The sequence below is a fragment of the Carassius carassius genome, chromosome 42, assembly GCF_963082965.1.
Source record: "Carassius carassius chromosome 42, fCarCar2.1, whole genome shotgun sequence".
Taxonomy (NCBI): domain Eukaryota; kingdom Metazoa; phylum Chordata; class Actinopteri; order Cypriniformes; family Cyprinidae; genus Carassius; species Carassius carassius.
Genome location: NC_081796.1, coordinates 2,916,725 through 2,937,928, shown reverse-complemented (window position 1 = coordinate 2,937,928; position 21,204 = coordinate 2,916,725). Strand labels below are relative to the sequence as shown.

General features: G+C 35.8%; 1 protein-coding gene across 1 annotated transcript; it reads right to left on the bottom strand.

Moving 5' to 3' along the window:
- Positions 1 to 1,010: 1,010 nt before the first annotated feature.
- Positions 1,011 to 15,734, bottom strand: LOC132124170 (divergent protein kinase domain 1C-like). The gene is made up of 4 exons (XM_059535055.1): positions 14,655 to 15,734; positions 6,455 to 7,189; positions 4,084 to 4,248; positions 1,011 to 2,159 (listed from the first exon to the last, which is right to left on the bottom strand). Exons 1-4 carry the CDS (start codon positions 14,838 to 14,840, stop codon positions 1,899 to 1,901), a joined length of 1,347 nt encoding a protein of 448 aa, XP_059391038.1. The 5' UTR covers positions 14,841 to 15,734; the 3' UTR covers positions 1,011 to 1,898.
- Between the last annotated feature and the right edge of the window lie 5,470 nt (positions 15,735 to 21,204).

The following is a 21,204-nucleotide window of genomic DNA, read 5'->3' as shown; positions in this document are numbered from 1 at the left end:
TTATTTCACATGTGAAAGGTCTTTTACATTTGCCCAGAATATAATTTTTTTATAATTTTTATGTTACAACAAACAATCAAGCCCAGGCAAGATGAGAAAAAGTAATGCAAAAGTAATGTAATGCACATAAAACGTAACTAAGGAACACAATTAGTTACTATTTTAGGGAGTAATGCAGTATTGTAATGCACTACTGATCTCATCCTTCCCTGGTCCAAAGCTGTTGTTTGGTCTTTCTTTCCCCCTCTCCTGAAAGACTGGAGGCAGACTGGAACCTGATCTCCTGTGAAGACTACAATGCTGAAGGTAGATCCAAACAAATCTACAGATTGCTCCTCTTGCGTCAATAGGAACCAAATGTTGGTTTGATCTTTGAGCTTTCGGTCATGAGTTGATATGCAAACAGACTATAATGTGCCGTGACGGCGTGCAGCTGTGGGTAAGAAACCAAACAGAAGGATTGTGCCTGAGCCATGGTTTATTGAAATGTTAATAAAAAATCACAGGTAGACAGTTTTTTTTTTTTGTAAAAGCCACATTAGAGAAATTTCACTGGAAAAATGTCCATAGTCTGTTGTCAGTAGTGTAGAGAGGTATGAAGCAGCACACAGAGAAAATTTCAGCACGACCAACTTGAACCTGTTGCAAAAGCTGCTTGGGGAATATTTCACTCTTATTCGAAATTCCCAATCATGTGGATTCCTGTTGAAATGATTAGATTTTGCCAGCAAAAATTTACTGAACAATGGTAATTGTGACCTCACTTTTATTCTCAAGTTCCTTCACACCAAGGACGATGACTATAACTATAACAATAAACATATAGTTTTAAAAATCATTCAAAATTTTCACTCAACTATTACAATATAGTGGAACAATATTGTTGGGATCACTTTAAATATATATATTTTTTCAACTGATGAATGAAAAATACATTGACGGCCAATCAGAATCCCTCCTGCTTTAAAAAAAACTTGAGTATTTCAAGGGGCAGATGACAAAGCGCAGTGTGAAACAATCTTATTTCACATTGGTGTGGATGCTAATATAATAATCAGTATAGTTAATGGTAAGAGACATATCTGCACCTTTAAAGGGATAGTTTACCCAAAAATAACAAACCTGTATGGATTTTTTCCTTCTATGGAACACGAAAAAAAAAAAAAGTAAAAAAAACAATAGTCACAAAAAGTCATACAGGTTTAGAACAACATGAGAGTTAAAATGTATATGGATCTTATTTTTTAGCTGAACTAACCTTCTGGTGATGCTCTAATTTTATTAATTTATTAATTAATTTATTGTCCCCAATGAAATTAATGAACTATATTTTCGTTTGATAATGTTTTATGTAATATTTTGTATTTTGAAGCGGATTTCATGGTACTAAATTATATCTATGGAATAGTTACTATCCATTCATTTTTTATTAGCCACTTTTTGAGCATAGACTTGAAAATTAAATTTCCAGTTTTGAATGCTTTGGAGCACAGATTACATTTGGTCTCTTTTTAAATAAACCACTTGAAACTTGAAAAAATAAAACAAAAATAAAAATAAAGAAGTTTATCATTATTAAAAACGCACAAAAATGCTATTTTAAATTTTATAAGAAATATTTTGTTTTCAGAACCATTTATCCTTCTCGAATCATGTCCATGATTTTTGTGTGTTCTCATAGCAAGTGCCAAAACCAAGTTTTGTACCATTCAGATGAAGTAAAAAAAAAATAATTTTAAAATTTTCAAAATGACCGAACAGCACCAGAGGGTTAAAAGACATTTTGAATGTATCTGACTGTTGGAAAACCATAATCACGACTGTAATAGTCATCTGAGATGTTCTCAAGAATTGCACATGACTGGGTTTGTTCTTTCGTAGCCTTTTCGAGAGTTCGTTTAGAAATGAAGTGCCGTATGGACGCGTCTCATCTTATGTTCCTGGCCTTCACCCTGGTTTCCCGTGTCCTTCTGAATGAGCTCCACGAGCAGATCCTTTAGCTGTTCTCTCGCGGCCCATGTGCGCTGGGCGTCCTCCCCGCCGTCTATCTCAGCGCACTCCTGCACGGCCCGCTGCAGCGCCACCTGCAGGGGGAGCCCTGCTTTAGCACCGAGCAGCGTGGGAGAAAACCAAGGCCTGAAGATCTTCTCACAGATCACCTGCGGAGAGACAGAAAGAGAGAAGCATGACAGCTATCGACCCCAAAGGGAAAAGCATGGGTATGGATGAGGGAAGCAGCCATTAGCGCCATCCTGGTCTCGTTTCATCATCTCCAGAGCAATCATCAGCCATATTTGCTATGCATGCCGTTTGAGAGCGATGGTCTCCTTGACCCAACGGCCTGAACATTACAAAGCCCTCATTGTTCTTAATGGCAGACCATACAATGGGAAGGTAGAGGTCACCAAGGGTTGCGTTAAGTGATCGGGAACGGAGAGATGGGCTCTGTCTCAGCCACCTGTGGCCCGGAGCTGGACTTGGCTTCATGCGTCCAGCTCGTCTGTTAACTTGTTCTCCTTAAGGGGAGCTGGCACTGACAGCAGGTGTTGACTAGCAACAAACCCCAACGAACAGATGAAAGACGTTGCGTGACTGCGGCAAAGTATCTTATGGGAAAATTAAACCTGCATTTACTGGTAATAGTGGCGGCATTCTGGAAAACAGTATTTATTGTCTTCTACCTGTAGTAACTTCATTGCAAATAGTATTTTTGTAACTTTGCTCACCGATGTTATACAGTATGTTTGAACTTTTTTCTCTCTCTCTCTCTAAAGTGAGGTAAAATTTAAAAGGTAATTGCGACTTTATTTCACAATTCAGATTTTTCCTCAGAATTTATATCAATTTTTGAGGTATCAGAACTGCAAGAAAAATAATTTTGAGTTAAAAAGTAGCAATTAAACAATATTTTCAACTTTCATAAAAATAGTTACATGATACTCTGTTTATGGTCCTCTGTCTCGAGTAATTTCACTGGAAATAGTATTTTTGTAACTCCTAATGTGACACAGATCTGTTTTTATGGAAGCTTATTTCCACCACAGAATCTTTTATTTTGTTTATATATATATATATATATGGTTTATATCTCACAATTGTGACTTTCTTCTCAGAATTGCAAGATATAAACTCAGAATTGTATGTAAAATTGTGGGATAAAAAGACTCAATTATCTTTTTATATATTTTTTTCTTTCTGTGATGGCAATAAAATTCTGTAGTTTTTTGCTAAAAGCTTTGAATTTTATAAAATCAGTTTCTGATCTGAAGTTCTCATTTATTTGGTAATAAATCAGATATTTATGGGTTTTACATGACTGTTTACATTTCCCTTCTTTTCCCCCCCAGTATAACTTAATTGGTATAGTCACAATTTTTGTCATTTTATCTCAGTGAGCTTAATCTTTATTCTTAATGTAATTTTAGTTTTGAAAATGTTAAATCTGAAACAATAAAACTAAGATTGCCGCTGCTGAACATGCCAGGGTAGGGTGTTACTCACATACGCCTCTAGAAACCTCTGATATGCGCAATGTTTTTAAAAAGTCATGTGAACAACCTCACACCTCACAATTTGAAAACTGGAATTGTCGGCTTGCAGTTTGAATACAGCTTAATTTTTTATATAGATTTATTACACAAACATCTTGTGCAAATGTAGCTAGTCTCAAATGAGCTGTAGCCTGTTGCGGCTGACCGTAGCCACAGCTGATGATGATCTGTTACTCGCCCTTAATATAAGGAGCTTCCTTTATTCGACCCTGTGCACCCCCATTGTGTTTAGGAGCAGTAATGATGGTGCTATCTGATTCCCTTCAGCGTTATCATGAACTATTAACATTCCGTGCATTTTCCTTGGCAGTGTTTACTGCTGAAGAATGATTGTGTCCTCCGGCTATTTTACTGGTATTCCTTTGTGACATTTTTCCAAAACAAAGTTATTTTCTTTTCACTTTCAGCACCTTAACACATATATAATTCCTAACCACATACTCCATTGGATTATTGAATGTCTAGAGGAATAAGATGCAAATTAAAAAATTGCAGTAAACACTGGATTCAGAATAATGAATGTCTCACTCACCTGAAGGTTACTGTTTTTGCGTTTCGGCCCACATCTATTTTTAGCTTTATCGCACTTGGAAATGCAGTCGAAGAAGTTGCAGTCATTGTCACTGGTGCAGTTCTGCTCAAGTATGTCTCTCATTTTGGGCTCAAAAAAAGCCATGTCCACATCTATAGCCACCACCTGACCAGTGATAAACAAAATAATAATCATAAATATAAAATATATATTTATATACGCACTGCGGGGTTCCCATAAATAACCTGGTATTGAAAATCGAATTGAAACCTAGAAAAAAAATAGAAGTTGTAGAAAAAAGAATATTTCATATAGTGCATTATTTCTAGGGCACTAATCAAATAAATGACAATTTTCTGACAAATTGACAAGCTCTTTTGTATATATCAGATGTTCCTGCTTACATTGTAAAAAATCAAATACTAAATTAATAATCAAGATTAGATAAAATCATTTGTATAATTAAATGTATGATTTATAATTTATGCTCTTAGACAAATAAGAGGCAGTAGGCATTGACAAAGCTGTTCTTCTGTTGCCTCATGCTGAACTTTTTGTTTTATCTGAATATTAATAAGAATTTGTGATTGAAATTAACATATCCTTCTACATAAACCGGACAGGTCAGTCAGTGATATGTCCAAAGTGTTTACACAGCCAATACGAACTCACAGAAATCTTCCGAATAATTTTAAACACATAATATTTATGCTGCGCATTGATCTGGCATTGATTGATTGTAGTCATAGCAACAAGCTGCATGATGTCAGGTGTTGTTTACAGTATGGTGAAAACACCCATGAAACCCTCCTTTATCTCAATCTCATCGGCTCCGCTGGAACACAAATATCTTTTGATGTATAGATCTACAGACTCTAAATATTAACCTTTCATCCAATGTTGACTCATGTGAATCCAAAGGATCTGAATAAATATTTTAGTTCACATTACATTTTATCTTGCTTGCATAATAACTTGTGCAAAAAAAGGCTTGTGTTTGAAGAACTCCATGTTATGATAATTAACATGATAAAACATCATAATCCATAATAATCATTGTTATTATGAAATATTTTTATTAATAATTAATTACCATCATAATAATTACCTGGATAATAACCCGGAATAATTCCAATAACCTGGAATATTTGGACCATAACAAGCCCCAGGCAGCAGATTCATAAGGAAATCATTGGAAAATGTAATTGATCTCACTTGAAGTGTATTTCGCAATTTGCCAAGAATTATTTGCTCAATGATTGTATCTAAGTCTACAAATACTTGACTATAATAAAGACTGCAGAATAATTTAAGAACAATAATCTAATTATTACCATAATAATCTAATCCAATACCTGAAAGAAACATTGTTGAATATGTATGTTTCTTTAATGTTTTAATTAGATTTGGATCCTTTCATTTAACTACAGTCACACTGCAGTGAACAGTAAACCACTTGCATTTACTTTCTCATAGTTTTCTGATTAAATAAAATGATATGGCGGATCATTTGTAAGGTAGATCCACTCCTGAATGCCCTTATTTTCATGACTATCAGCACTGTTTAACCAACTGGTTAAGGTGCCGAAAAGTTAAGAAATGCTCGACTTTAAGCAAATGAGAGATGAACAGCAATGATGCCTATAACAAGTTTCACAAATTCTAGCAAAAACGCATGTGTTTCTTGGTAATTATGATAAGTTTATACCTAATGTGCCTGTTGCAGGGTTTCTGCGGGTCTTAAAAAGTCTCAAATTGTCCTTCTGTAATTTAAGGCTTTCAAAAGTCATAAATTGTTATACTCTTCCTCAGTATTTTCATCTTGTTTTCAAATACAAATATCTAAAAATCCTTAAATCTTGTTTTCTAAATAAAAAAAATTAAGTAAGTTTATGCTTACAAATTGATTGATGATTACATTTTGATGCCATTGATGTTTGTTGGTGTTTTAATCATAAACGCAGTTCATTTTGTTCAGTTTCTCAGAAAACAAGACTTCTGATCTTGTGTCATTTTGTTTCTCAAGTAAATATATCTTGATTGAAGAATCTTTAAACATTTGCATTGGAAAACAAACACTTTTTTTGCGTGATCAAAACGTTTGGAAACAGAGCTATTCAAGCCTCAAGCTTTTTTTTCTCCACTAAAGTTTTTTTTTTTTTTAAATCTATTTTTTTTAGACTTTTAAATGTTTCTAATACAACTCATTGTTGCTCCCTAGACATTTACATTTAGAGAATATGTTGATGCATTGTGATCCCTTCAAAATTAAGACCACAATTGTTTTACATGGTCCTAAAAAGATATAAAAAAAGTCTTAAATTTACCTTCATAAACCCTAAAGAATCTCTGCTGTAAAGTCTTTACTCACCGTCAGGTCCTTTCTGATGGCAAAGTTCTCTGGTTTGATGTCACAGAGGTGTAAACTGTGGGAAAAGTCGTTCTCAAAATGCTCCACCATCTCTAGAAAGCTCAGAGCCACTCGTGGCACCATGTCTCTTGCGTTTATAATCTTCTCCTGTCCGCTCCAGGGGTTTGGAGAGGAGCTCAGCATCAGCTCATCCAACGAGAATATGTACTGGTCCCACGCGTGTCCAGCCGCCAAGTACTCCACGGCGTAAAAGTGACCACAGGAGCCCAGGATCTTGGCCACATGTTGGGTTAAATCCTGCAGGACCCTGAGGAAGGTGTACTCCTCCTGCTGAAGGAGAGCCCAGAGCGAGGCCAGCTCCGCTCGCGAGTATGTCCGCTCGTTCTCCTTCAGCTTCTGGCCCCACAACCGGGGTAACGTCAAATTAGTTCCTGTCTCCAAACCCAGAGAGTTCTTGATCTCTAGCGTGGCGTAGAAGACGACATCCAGCGGCGAGAGCTCCTCCTCGCCTCCCGCTCCTCCCGCTGCATCCTGGTACTCCAGCAGAGCTAAAGCCTCATAGGAGGAGAAGTTCTCCAGCTTTGACTTGAGAACGATAGGCACCCCACGCCAGCTGGCGGCCATGACCTTCTTGCCATTCTCATAATAGAGGCAGCGTTTGTATTCCACACGACTGGCCACACAGAGGTCCTCACAGAGGTCACCGGTCAGAACTCCCTGCTGATACTCAGCACACTGAAACAAAGACAGTTTTCCCATTAGAAGTGAAATGTGCACAGTGATTGTGTGTCGGCTTCTATCAGCAGTGATTTAAACACCATTGTCAAAACACCAAGCCATCATATATGTATGATGTTTTTTGCTTTTCACAATTGCAAGATATAAACTCACAAGCCAGAATTGCATATTATAAAGTCACTCATGATTCTGATATTATTTCTTGCAGTAACGAGTTTATATCTCGCAATTCTGACTTTATTTCTCGCAATTATGAGTTTATATCTCGCAATTCTGACTTTATTACTCGCAATTATGAGTTTATATCTCGCAACTCTGACTTTATTTCTCGCAATTATGAGTTTGTATCTCGCAATTATGACTTTATTACTCGCAATTATGAGTTTATATCTCGCAACTCTGACTTTATTTCTCGCAATTATGAGTTTATATCTCGCAATTCTGACTTTATTTCTCGCAATTATGAGTTTATATCTCGCAATTCTGACTTTATTACTCGCAATTATGAGTTTATATCTTGCAATTCTGACTTTATTTTTTAGCAATTATGAGTTTATATCTCGCAATTCTGACTTTATTTCTCGCAATTATGAGTTTATATCTCGCAATTATGACTTTATTACTCGCAATTATGAGTTTATATCTCGCAACTCTGACTTTATTTCTCGCAATTATGAGTTTATATCTCGCAATTATGACTTTATTACTCGCAATTATGAGTTTATATCTCGCAATTCTGACTTTATTTCTCACAATTGCGAGTTTATATTGCAATTCTGAGAAAAAAAGTTGCAATTGCAAGTTTAAATCACACAATTTAGAAAAAAAGGTCCGAATTATGACATAAAAAGTCACAAATAACATTTTTTATTTTTATGCAGTGGCGGGAATGGGCTTCCATAGTTTTCAACATTGATAATAATCAGAAATGCTTCTTGAGCAGGAAATCAGCATATTATTATGATTTCTGACACTGAATACTGGAGTAATGCTGCAGAAAATTCAGCTTTACATCAAATTAATATATTACATTTTAAATATATATAAAAACTGAAAATCATAATCATATTTCACAATATTACTATTTTTACTGTAACTGTTAATAAAAAAATATTGAATAAAATACAATTTAATATGACATTTTAATAAGTGCAGGTTAAAATTATATTGATTAAATTTATTTGAAACATGAAAGCATTTAATATGCATATAAAAACTTTTCATTATTCATCGTTCATTATTTTTATTTCTAGGAAGTCAAGTATAAGTCTCAGTTTTTAATTCCATCTCATATCACATTTATTGATTATGTGCCTATGTGGAGATATGGCACCAATGCCACCTGTCAGCATATTTTACTTGCATGCAGTAAATTCACACATTTAATCTTGCAAAACAGTCTAATAATTATTTTATGCATATTGTTAAAACAGCCCTGCTTTTGCGCTTGCATTTTCCACTCTGATCCTCTCATGAAAAATGAGCTAATTACTGGTTGTTGCTGCAGTTTGCTCACAGTTGTTTTCCACAGAGCTTACACCGCAAATCGTCCTCTGTCACCTTCCAAAGTAAACAGCTGTTATCTGCACTCAGTCCGGCTCCTACAGTATCTGCACTGGATTTAGAATGTAATCGAAATATTTTCCTTATCATTATCAGTCATAATGGTTTTATGGATGCTCTCCCATTACTTGCTTGTCCCCCAACACAAAATATAATCACACATTTGTATAAACTTGGCTAAAAATGGCAGTAATAACACTAGATTTTTGCATTTTCTGAAGACAATGTTAGTGACTGTCACTATGCCAACATCATGTGGATGTGTTATTAGTAGAGTAGAGGACTCATATTCAAATTCAAATTGAAATTCAAAAAAACTTTATTGTCTAACCCCAATGGGATGCAATGCAAAGCCCTCCACCAACAGCTTTCTGAGTTTTAAATTTATCTCGATCAAACCGAATCAAAGTAAAACCATCCAGAAACCACCTCATATTTTAGCTGGAAGCAACGGGTTTGAAGTTAAAAATGTCTCAATGATGGATTTGCTTCTTACAAACATGCAGATTTTGGCATCATAAGATGTTACTTGATGGACTGGAGTGGATTGTTGTGATGTTTTTATCTGCTCTTTGGACTCTCATTCTGACTGCTCTAATGAATAAATAAACTCACCTAAATCCTGAGGCCTGAGGGCGAGTACATAAAATTTTCATGTTTTGGTGAAATATTTCTTTAACAAGAGTGTATTAAATTCACATCATGTGTACTTTTGAAAGTGAATTTTGCATTTTCCAAATTCTGATTGTGATCATGAACTGAAAACAATCACAGACCATACTGATTGAAATTACTGTGCACTTTTCTCTCCAAAGAGGCATATTATATCTGACAGTGTGAGTGAGTGAGTAATAATAATAGCCAGCATCAGTAATTACCTGAATTACTCCCAGTTGGTCGCTTTACCATGACAACACTCTTGAATCTCAGAGGTCTGTTATCAGCTCGACTGAGTCTAAACATAGAAAGAGCTTCCTCCCTACAGACCCTCTTTTGGGCCTCTCACGGTGTTTATGTGGGCCAAACACGCATGTTGTGCTCTGTGCTCACTCCGCGGCTTCTGTTCTAGGTTGATCTTTTTAAGAGGAGCTACATTTTTAGTGACAGCTAAATTCCCCACATATGTTTTAATTTCCAGATTTTGCTTCAGATGGGACAACAGCTCCTGTTTGCATGTAAACTTTCCCACTGTGAGGCCCAAATCCACTGTATGTTTGCGTGTTCAGTACAGAAAGCAGACTCACTGTGTTTAGAAATTTGACAAATGAATGTGTGTAGGCAGGGAAAACTGAGGAGTGAGAATCGGCTGGGAGAAAGTGACTCGACTGTTGTAAATCATGGCTGTGTTTGTTATCTAGTGGTTAAGATCACAAAAACTGATCTTTTTTTCCCTTCAGTACAAGATTAAGTGCTGGATTTGACAGTTCTCTGAACTCTCAAAATGATCAACAAATGTTTTCTGGTCTGGGCTGGTCTTTAATCATCTTCAAAGCATTAGTAAAAAAAAAAAAATGTTTAGTGTTACTAGTTTCAGAATGTTCAGGGAACATTCAAAAGAATGTTCCAACATTTTTTTTTTTTTTGAATATTACAAAAATAAAAAACATAAAAAAAAATAACTTTTTAAACAACTAATTTGGAATGTTAGTCAAATGTTCTTTTGGCTGGCTTGGCTCATCATGTCTGATGCTTAAATGCTTTAATCAGAATATATTAAACTATCTACAGACATATTCAAAATAGTGATTTTTAACATTATTCATTTATTCATTTATTTGTTAAAGTTTGGTTGCACTGACTGAATAAACATCATAATCTTAACATATTTAAGTAATAATGACTTTTAGTTGTCATGGAAAAATCTACAACCAGTGAATATTTTTGGCTTAATGACATATATGCATACTTTTAGTTTGGTCTCAGTGAAAATGTGCATCGTTTATCCTGTCAGGCTGTTGATAGTTACATATTTAGCACTGTTTGCATTAAGCATCACTTATACTTTAGCTTATACTTAGAGTTGGTGATTTGTACAGCATTAAACCCTCTTGCTAACTCATCCTGCACAGCTTGTGCGACAGACATGAATGATACTTCAACCCGTGTGTATTGTTCAGGAGAGGTGTGCTGTTACTAAGCAATTGCTCTTCCATTTTTCACACACACATATGTTTCAGCTGGTGAAAAAACAGAAAACCCACACTTGCATATTGAAGGAGGGAACATACTGAGCTATATCCAGAGAGCAGAAAACTCTTGTGAGTCGCACCAGTAAGAAAGTACAACTCCAGTGCTGAGTGAGCACATGAAATTAGAGGAAAACAATATTTTCTTTATGCTTCTGAGGTAACTGTAAGGTAATGATTAAACAGCAGACCCCAGAGAATAGCAGTCTATTTCTATTGCCATCTGGCCTGAGCGCTGGCCAGTCCCGGCATGCCAAGAATGCCTGCATAGGCTGCTCTGGGTCACTCCATCATTTTCACTTTACAAGAAACTCACTAAAACTGGGATACAAAATGAGAAAAGGGCCTATTGTCCGCTGGTATGCTCTTGTATGCAAATAACCACATACAGTGGCCCCAAAAAGCTCAATTTAAAAACATTACATTTTATTGTATGCAAAATATTAAATTAGCTGGGATCTGCAAATAAATTATGCTCAAATTACATGTTCAAATCATATTTCTAGTAAAACTTTTCCGAGCCTTTTTTATCAGTTGGTGTTTTTATAGTAGATACTGCTGTATAAAAGTTTGGAGCCAGATATATTTTGAATACGTTTAAATATTTTTATTCCACAAGGATGCATTAAATTGATCAAAAGTGAAATTCTAATAAATGTTGTTCTTTTGAACTAATCGAAGAATCCTGAAAGAAAAAAATTTAAATAAAATGTGTCACGGTTTTTACAAAAATATGAAGCAGCACGACTGTTTTCAAGTTTCTCGAGCAGTAAATCATCATATTATTCTGATTTCTGAAGATCATGTGACACTGAAGACTGGAGGAATAATGCTGAAAATACAGCTGCGCATCACAGAAATAAATTACATTGTATTATATATTCACATAGAAAACAGATATTTTAAATCGTAATAATATTTTACGATATTACTGTTTTTACTGTATTTGTGGTCAAATACATGCAGGCTTGGTGAGCAGAAGAGATTTTTGTAGCCCTTAAATACAGTATATGGCTGTGTATTTGTAAATGACTATTTGGTCTCTCCAACCAATACAATTTAATATCTTGAAACTATCAAAATGATACATCTGAAGCATTAAACCTACTACAATACAATGATCTGAAGTCCATCAAGTCAGTGGACCATGTCTACCCACCGCATGGAAGACCATCTGAGCTTAACCTTCACATGAGAGTATAAACAAAGCATGAAACCGACTCGAGAGCCTGCAGCAGAGCGCCACTAAAACACCACTCATGCCAACAGTTCTATAATACACAGGCCTGGTTGCACAGGTGACAGATGGTACCGCTGATTAAAAAAAGGTCTCGTATAGTTCAAAGAGTATCTGCCCAAAGCTTCTCAGCCACATGCTGCCAGAAACTATAAACAGTTTATTGTGTGAACATCCACCACTCTGCGCTGTTTATTGCAATGCTGAAGCCCTTAGAAAAGCTAACTGTTTGGCAGATTATCAGAATGTTTTTACAATTCATCAACTGAGGAGTAGGCTTTAGTGTTTTGGAGATGTACTGAATGATGGGTAAGGCGCATTACTATAAGTAAAAACTCGGGATACATCTGCTAAATTAATGCATGTAAACAACATTTTGCCATCCTATAAATGATTGCTTTTTTCCCCTTGTAAAATAATGGATGATACAGAATTAATACGAGAGATAGGAATATACTTTAAAAATTAGCAAAAATAAATGTTTATTTTTGTATATTATTCAGTAATAAGAGCCAAAAGGTACATAATAATAATAATAAAAAATAATAATAATAATAATTATTGTAAGTACTAAGAAGAAGAGCACACGTCCGGGATAAACCGTAAACATGCCTTCGGATGCGTACATCTTGATGTGTGCGATCTTCATTCTTCTATATTTGACCTTTTACACTTTTTTTTTTTTTACTTTTTTGACAGTTATGTTTTAGCAAAGAGCAGGGTTATCAGCTATTTAAAGAAAATCACACAAAATAAAATGATTAAATAAATAAAAAAATGTAAAAAAAAAAATGTGTGGAATTAACTCATTGTCCATAACTCTCTGTAGAGCCTTGAATTGTGAAACCTGAACTAAAGTGTTCTCACTAAACATCCCTGAGAATTTCAGATTGACTACAACCCAACAATTAAAGCAGCCAGTCTGTTATTTGCACATCCTCTTGCCAAAATGACATGCACCTCATAGTTAGTATCTGTACCTAGTCATCATTTGTATTCCATCGGCTTACAGCTGTTGAATTCAGTATAATATTTATCTTAGCCTGCTTAAATATTAAGAATTAGATGACTTTCGTCTCCTGATCTTAGATATTACAGGAGCAAAAACTATAATTCACTCAGCATATTTGTTAAAAAGACTGCATCAGTCAGACATTACCACAAAAGTATGATTTAAAATGAAATTTAAAATGTGTGTGTGTGTGTGTCATACACATAAAATTTGATGTAATATTTACTTTAAAACCACGTGGTTTTTTTTTTTCAAATTACTCTGTCAAAAAAAAAAACATCAGGTAAAATTTAATTACACAAGAAATGTTGTAGAAAGTCAAAATTTGTATTTACATTTAAAAAAAAAAGTTAAACATTTTAGCGCAAATGTTATTAATACATTTGGTGAATACTCTCCTGCCAACACATTCCCTTTTAGTAATGAGAGTTTGCGTGCAAAAACTTTCCCATTAATTGACACCAGTAATCATATTTCAATCCCCGTTTAAAGGCCACCAGGAATTTGCGGCTCCCAATGTGACAACAAACAAAATGTTCTTTCAGCACTCACTTGACATCACATAATCCAGTGGCTCTAAAAGAGCTTTAGGTTTTCCCCAGAGGAACAAAGCTTAAGCCTTTAATGGAGGTGCGTTCCTGCTGGCACCCATGATTCAATGCTCCACTGAGTAATCCCTGGAAATTCTGTGTGTGCCTTTTGTGGAAGATTCATCAAAGTCCCCTGAGGTATCGTTACAACTGCGACATGACAGCTGATTGTATTGAATTATATTTAGAAAAATGAGCCAATTAATCCATTGTAAAAGTTCTGTAGGACGTTTGAAGTTTCAAGCAAAAGTTTTTCATGCACTAGATTTAATAGATTTAAATCTATTTTGCTTCTAGTGCAAAGACTGGTGAAAATAAAGCAACCGAAAACACATTTAAATGTTTATTACATTGTGTCTAATTATAATAGCTGATTTAAAATCTTGTGAGTTTACTTCAGAAGCATTTACATACAGCAAACTTAGTTATATCCCTATTAATATTCAGAAGGTTTTTACAGAGGATCATATATCATTCCAGTGTTATTTGGGTAAAATTAAGATACTATGATAGTTTTTATTAATGTTTTGAATACATTTTTATAAATTTCCACTCTCTGTAAAATCCTTTTCTAAATGTCAACAAAACAAATTTTTTGAACTTGGTTTTATCCACTGTTCAGATTCTGGAAGTGTATGCAAATTAGTGCGTAGTTGATCAAATAAAGCCTCACTGGCATATCTAAACATAAAATTACAGAAAATGTAATTCAGAATCAACTGAGAAAAGTATGTTGATCACTATTGGTTAAAGTAGTTGCCTTGTTCACCTCTAATGTCTTCCCTTAATTTTCACGTTAAACAAATGTAAACGAATACTTTTTTATTTGCTCTCATCAAGTTACATCCAGTAGTAGACGCAAAAGTAGTCTTACCACCCTCTGAAGGATCTCTTTGCTCTTGTCGTCAGTGCAGAAGTCAGAGAACATGTTCCTGTGCACGAACACCAGGCCGTTGAGGAAGAGCCACGAGGCCAACCACAGCAGGATGACCAGCAGAGCGCTCCTGCGGCACACCTTCACCCCCAGACACCTGAGGGCCCCACGCAGGGACCGCCACATCTGTCGGGACCCCCTTCGGCAGGAGCCCTTTGCTCTCCACTCAAGGATGAGGGAGTCTGTGGCATCTGTGGCGCTGTGGAGGATGTGCGCCTTGCTGCTCTCGCTCGGGGACAGCACTTGCGGTTAACCTCCTCCTTGCATGCCTGGTCGCAGCGCTCCGTTGCTGCACTGCCTCCTGTTATGTGGTGCGGATATCTCTCTCGGCTTCCTTCCTGCGTTTGTTTTGTGAATGAACGAGGCGAGTGCTGGAGTGTGAAGAACGCCTCAGAGTCGAGGCCGGACTTGCTCTGCCTCATTCAGTAACTCTCACTCTAGGCTCCAATGTGTTTTCACTCTGCCTCTGGCTCTCTCTTTCCTCTCTCTCTTCATACAACACTCCACCTTTTTTCCCTCTGCCTCCCGCCCCCTTCTTGAGTGCTTTCCTCCTTTGGGTCGCCTTCTTCTCTGTTTCCAAGGCAGCCAGGCCTTTTCTGATGGCGCACAGTGCCAGATCCGTCTCTTGTGCCAGACACAGACTCCTTCACTTGAAATCTGTTTGCATCTGTTGTAGCACTGCAAACAAAACAAGGGGCTGGCGTGTAGCAGTATTGCTGGTTATTTGATTAGGGACAGATTCTCCCACGATGATAATGCCCACATATTTGATTTGCTCTTGCTGCTTGAGGGCTGAGCTTGCAGTTCTGCTGGTAACGGCAGCGGTGGGAATCTCAGCGGTCGTTTTTTCCTTCGATTGTGAGAGCTGCAGGAGCAGCCGCAGGTGAACAGAATCCCTAATCACTCGCCTCATAAAAGAAAGTGCTTTCTAGCCAAGAGCGAGCATCGTTCCTCTGTTTTATGTGTTTCTTTAAATCTAGACACGTTGGAGACAAGTGTCTCGGGTTACTGTAATTGCCAATTAGATAGCCTTGTGCACTCTGTGAGCGATTGTGTCTTCAAACATATTTATGCTATCAGCAAATCACCGATACTCTTGAGATCTCCTGTGCTTTCTCATAGTCTGTGAAGCGCTGAATGAGCACATTGTTCAACATTACTTGTATTTGTTTTCACCTTGAGGGGCTTGCTTAAGGGCTCGTATGAGGTCATTTGGATGGTAGTTAAGTTGTTAAATGACCGTTCAAATGATTTTTACGGTTTCTGAATGTTCATCAAGGCTGCATTTATTTGATTAGTAAAAATGAATCAATAATATTCCTATTTAAAATAACTGTTTTCTTTTTTAATATATTGTCAAATATAATTGATTCCTGTCATCAAAGCTGTATTTTCAGCATCATTACTCCAATCTTCAGTGTCACATGATCTTCAGAAATCATTCTAATATGCTGATTTGCTGCTCAAAATACATGTATTATTATTACCAGTTTTGAAAACAGGCTGTGATGTATTCTAATTTTCAGGATTCTTGGATAGAAAGATTAACAGTAACAGCATTTATTTACTGTAAGGCATGCTTGCTGAATTAAAAACATTTATTTACACAAAGTGTAATCCTGCCATCTTGTGGCACTTTGATACTGTTACACAAAAAGAGGAAACTGAAATCAATAACGGCAGTCAGAAAAGAGAACAATGTGCAACATTCCTATTTATTGAGATGTACCTGTACATAGAAAGAAAGAAAGAAAGAAAGAAAGAAAGAAAGAAAGAAAGAACTCATTCTCACCTTTCAGGGGTTTTATGGTTCTCTGGTGGTGTTGGAAGCAGCTTTGGTACTTGAATCATTTCTCCATTATACCAAGTTATTCTACTGCTTTACTGGTCTCTGAAGAAACATACACGGAACAAAATTATAAACACAACACTTTTGTTTTTGCTCCCATTTTTCATGAGCTGAACTCAAAGACTTTTTCTATTTACACAAAAGGCCTGTTTCTCTCAAATGTTGTTCTCAAATCTGTCTAAATCTGTGTTAGTGAGCACTTCTTTGGCGTGATAATCCATCCACCACACAGGTTAAGCATCTCAAGATGCTGATTAGACAGCATGATTATTGCAAAGGAGAAGTGCTCACTAACACAGATTTAGACATATTTGTGAACAATATTTGAGAGAAATGGGACTTTTGTGTACATAGAAAAAATCTTAGATCTTTGAGTTCAGCTCATGAAAAATGGGGTCAAAAACAATAGTGTTGCATTTATAATTTTGTTCAGTGTATAAAAGTCTTTTTTTCAAGAATATTGCTCAGTCTGTTACTAGAACTGATTACTGACACACACAACTTTACTCTTTACTATAAACACTGAGCTTCTCCTCGTAGGCTAATACATTTACATTTCTTCAGAGATTTTTATTTGGGTTTGTTCATAATAAGTGCTGCTGTGTTGTAATAATCTTTTATTTGAACTCTTATTCATATTTTCTATTAAACTGAAAGTGTCTTTAGTGAGCGATCTTGTATTCAAAAACAGCAAGATGATGAGCTGCAGGATTGTCACAGGAGAATGTATTAAAAGATGCTGCTTTCCAAGAGCGTGTTTTACTGTGCAAACGGTCAAACTGAAAGTACTGCACATCTGTCAAGACCAAAACTCCCATTTGAATGTGGCTCAATGGATCATAATTTCCCAGCCACCAAACGCCCCCCTGGTGGAAGACATCAATAACAGCCCAGAACATTTTTTTCCACAATTTAGTTTTAGGTTTTTATCACAAAGGAAATTTTAAATGTCTCATCTTTTTTTTTTTCTTTTTTTTTTTTTTTTTTTTACAGTTTTTAACCTGACATTTCTACATGTGTCCTCTTTCATTTTAGTATAAAGTAGTATCTGAGATGGACTATTGCTGTGATTCTAAGGATGTTTTCATGCAGTAAAAAAAAAAGCTTATTACAGGAATAGTATACTTTATAAAAATATACTTAAGTGTGACATGAATGTACTGTAATGTTTTATTTACATTACAAAATACAGTTTAAATGTGTATTTAATTAAATTTAATTAAATGCTTTTTAAACCACTTGTTAGTACATCTTTATGTAATATACATCATAATTATTTCTTTTGTTTGTTTGTTTTTTTTAAAAATGTGGTTAAAGTGCATTGCTGAATGCTCTCGTGGCACTCTGAAAGGCAGCACATAGATGGAATGGTGCATCCAAAAACCAATATGTTTGAGAGAGTCACCAACTCGATCTAAGGCATAAATGCTGAAGTGGCTAGCAGTAAATATCTAGCTGAGGGGGCAAACACCCAGCTCTCAACCAGGAGGGGAGCTTGACCAACCACTACTCTGGGGAAACAGAGAACTCAACTCTCACGCGAGAGGAGAATGACTAGGTTACCTATGTAACCCTCGTTCCCTGAAGGAGGGAACAGAGACGTTATGTCAGAAAGAGACTGATGAATGGGGTCTTGTCTGAGAGCCCAATCACCTTTAAGTGAAGTCGTCAAGTCACCTTTATTTATATAGCGCTTTAAACATTGCGTCAAAGCAACTGAACAACTTTAATTAGGAAAACAGTGTGTCAATAATGCAAAAAAAAAGTTAATCATTGAATTCAGTGATGTCTTCTCAGTTCAGTTTAAATAGTGTCTGTGCAATCAAGTCAACGATATCGCTGTAAATGAAGTGACCTCAACTAAGCAAGCCAGAGGCTACAGCGGCAAGGAACCGAAACTCCATTGACTGACAGAATAGAGAAATAAACCTTGGGAGAAACCAGGTTCCGGAACCAGTTCTCCTCTGACCAGACGAAACCAGTAGTTCAATTCCAGGCTGCAGCAAAGTCAGTTTGTGCAGAAGAATCGTCTGTTTCCTGTGGTCTTGTCCTGGTGGTCATCTGAGACAAGGTCTTTACAGGGGATCTGTATCTGGGGCTCTAGTTGTCCTGGTCTCCGCTGTCTTTCAGGGCAGTGGAGATCCTTTCTAGGTGCTGATCCACCATCTGGTCTGGATATACTGTATACTAGATCCAGATGACTGCAGTGTCCCTCCGATCTGGATACAGACTGGATCTGGTGGCTAAGGTGACCTCAGAATAAGAGAGAAATAGACTGATATTGGCGTAGATGCCATTCTTCTAATGATGTAGCAAGTACATTGGGTGTTATGGGAAGTGTTCCCGGTTCTGGTTTACCTAATTAACCCTCTGGAGTCGAATAACGCGTATACGCGTTATGAGGCATTTTCTCCTGATAACCCCGAAAATAACTTTAATTACACTTTCAGTTTTGATAGTACAGGTAAGAGGAAAACATCAATCGAATCTGTAAAGGGTCTACTTTTTTTGTATACAGACATAAGAACATCAAAACTTTGTGAACTTAAAAAATAAAGATAACAAACAAGGTGTGCTGTCTGCAGCCTTTGTCTGCGCTGATCTTCATTTACAAACACGTCATTAAAATGAACTGTAACTCAATGAATACTCAACGAAGAGACATGAGAGAGATATCTATAGAAAGCCTGACATGTCTACTTTTAAATGTGTTTTTTTTTTTCGTTTTTTTCTAGTTTTTTACAAGTAGTAAATGCATCTTCCCTTTATATTAATTTAATTACTTAAATAGGCTATAGCCTACAGCATAATAAGCATTATGACCGCACACAAGGGTTTCTACAAAGAACCGGTAATGATTATGACTGTGTCTAAATTAGCAAGGAGACATTTAATTGTTTAGTAATAAACTGGATTATTTTTTGTCGCTGCTAAGATGAAGTTGATCATGAGGACTCATGACCATGAGAGAGAAATGCACATTACATATTCAGATTATAGCCTATTTATTTTGGTTTGAATATTTTAGTTTAAAAGTAGACATTTCAAGCTTTCTGTAATATATCGCCTATATTTCTTTTAAAACCCACAGACTAAAAGATTAAGACACTACCTGACCCAAAATATCACCCACAGTTTCTACAGCTTTTTTCTTAGCTATTTCAGAATCTGGAAAAATGACTGGGGCAAACTTGTTACTTCAGTCGGTAGAGCGATATGAATGTGTGTGATGTACGGCATGATAAATGTTCTTCACTTCTGCTGCCGAAACTTTGTCAGCCTGTGGGTCATTTGGTTTATTGAAAAACGATTGCACTGATTTGCATGTTTCTTGATGATGTGCTTTTTTTCTGTGGTACTCACATGCACCATGTCGCTTCACGTCATATTTTCCACCATGTCCCACAGAAAAACTGATTTTGCATAATTACTGTTTGCTTCACAATGAGAGGAATAAGACATAATTCACCCCAAAAATATGTGATGTGGTTGAGGATTTGGGATTTGGATATCCTCAGAAAAAAAATAATTAAGCACTTTATTCAGATAAAGATATAGCAGAGATAATAAACATGAGTAAGTCTCTTTTTATATATTTATATACTTGTACTAGTTTTCTCATAACGTGTGAACATTATACTAGTTAGACTTTTTCCAAATACTTTTTCCAAACTATAATTCCTAATGAAGTTTCAATAAAAATATACAATACTATACCATTCAAAAGCTTGATGTAAATAATATAAATGTAACAAATAAATGTAACTGTAACAAAAGTAACAAACAATGCAGTTCTTTCAATTCATCCCCCCCTAAAAAACCTGAAAAAATATTCTCAGCTCTTTTCAACAACAATAATAATAATAACAATAAATGTTTTTTTTTTATAGAAAATAAGATTGTTAAAATGATTTTTGAAGGATTCTGTGACTGGAGTAATGATGCAAAAAAAAAATCAGTGTAAGAGGTCAGATTGTTCCTAATAAACTGTTTAACTGCACTCGCAAGTGGATATTAAATTATGTTGTGGGATAATTAAATATATTCTAAATAAACTACAAACATAAAATTATATACATTTATTTTGTCCTCACATTCTTTCTTGTAACACCTCCCTCTCAGTGATAAAGCTGACTGAGAGGCTCATTATGCGGCTCATTATGCAGGCCTTTGTCTTCTCAGGTATAAATCACAATGATATTCATGATATTTGACGCCTACTTGCATTTGACTTTTACCAACAAAAAGTGTCTTATACAATTTAAATCAATATATTGTTTTCTGTGAGTGAGTAAACAAGATGATTTCCACATGATGTAGAAAGAAAAATTCTAGGATACAAGCTCCAGTTCTCAAAAATCCCAGGATCCAATGTTCTGTATGTGTTTTATGGCCTTATTCAAGTGATTTAACATTTTTAGTTTTTCACTAACCACGCATAACATTTTTTTTCCTCAAAAACACAATCATGTACATACATGCTGCTCACATATTATTATAGCCCAGTTTGTGCTGATCACAGTGAGATTAGACTTTAATCATTTAGATATTTATAAGGAACTTAAAAAAGCACAAAATGTCAGGGCATGACAAAACTTCTCCAGGCCCCAAAAATACCCTTACACTCCAGAACGCAGTTTT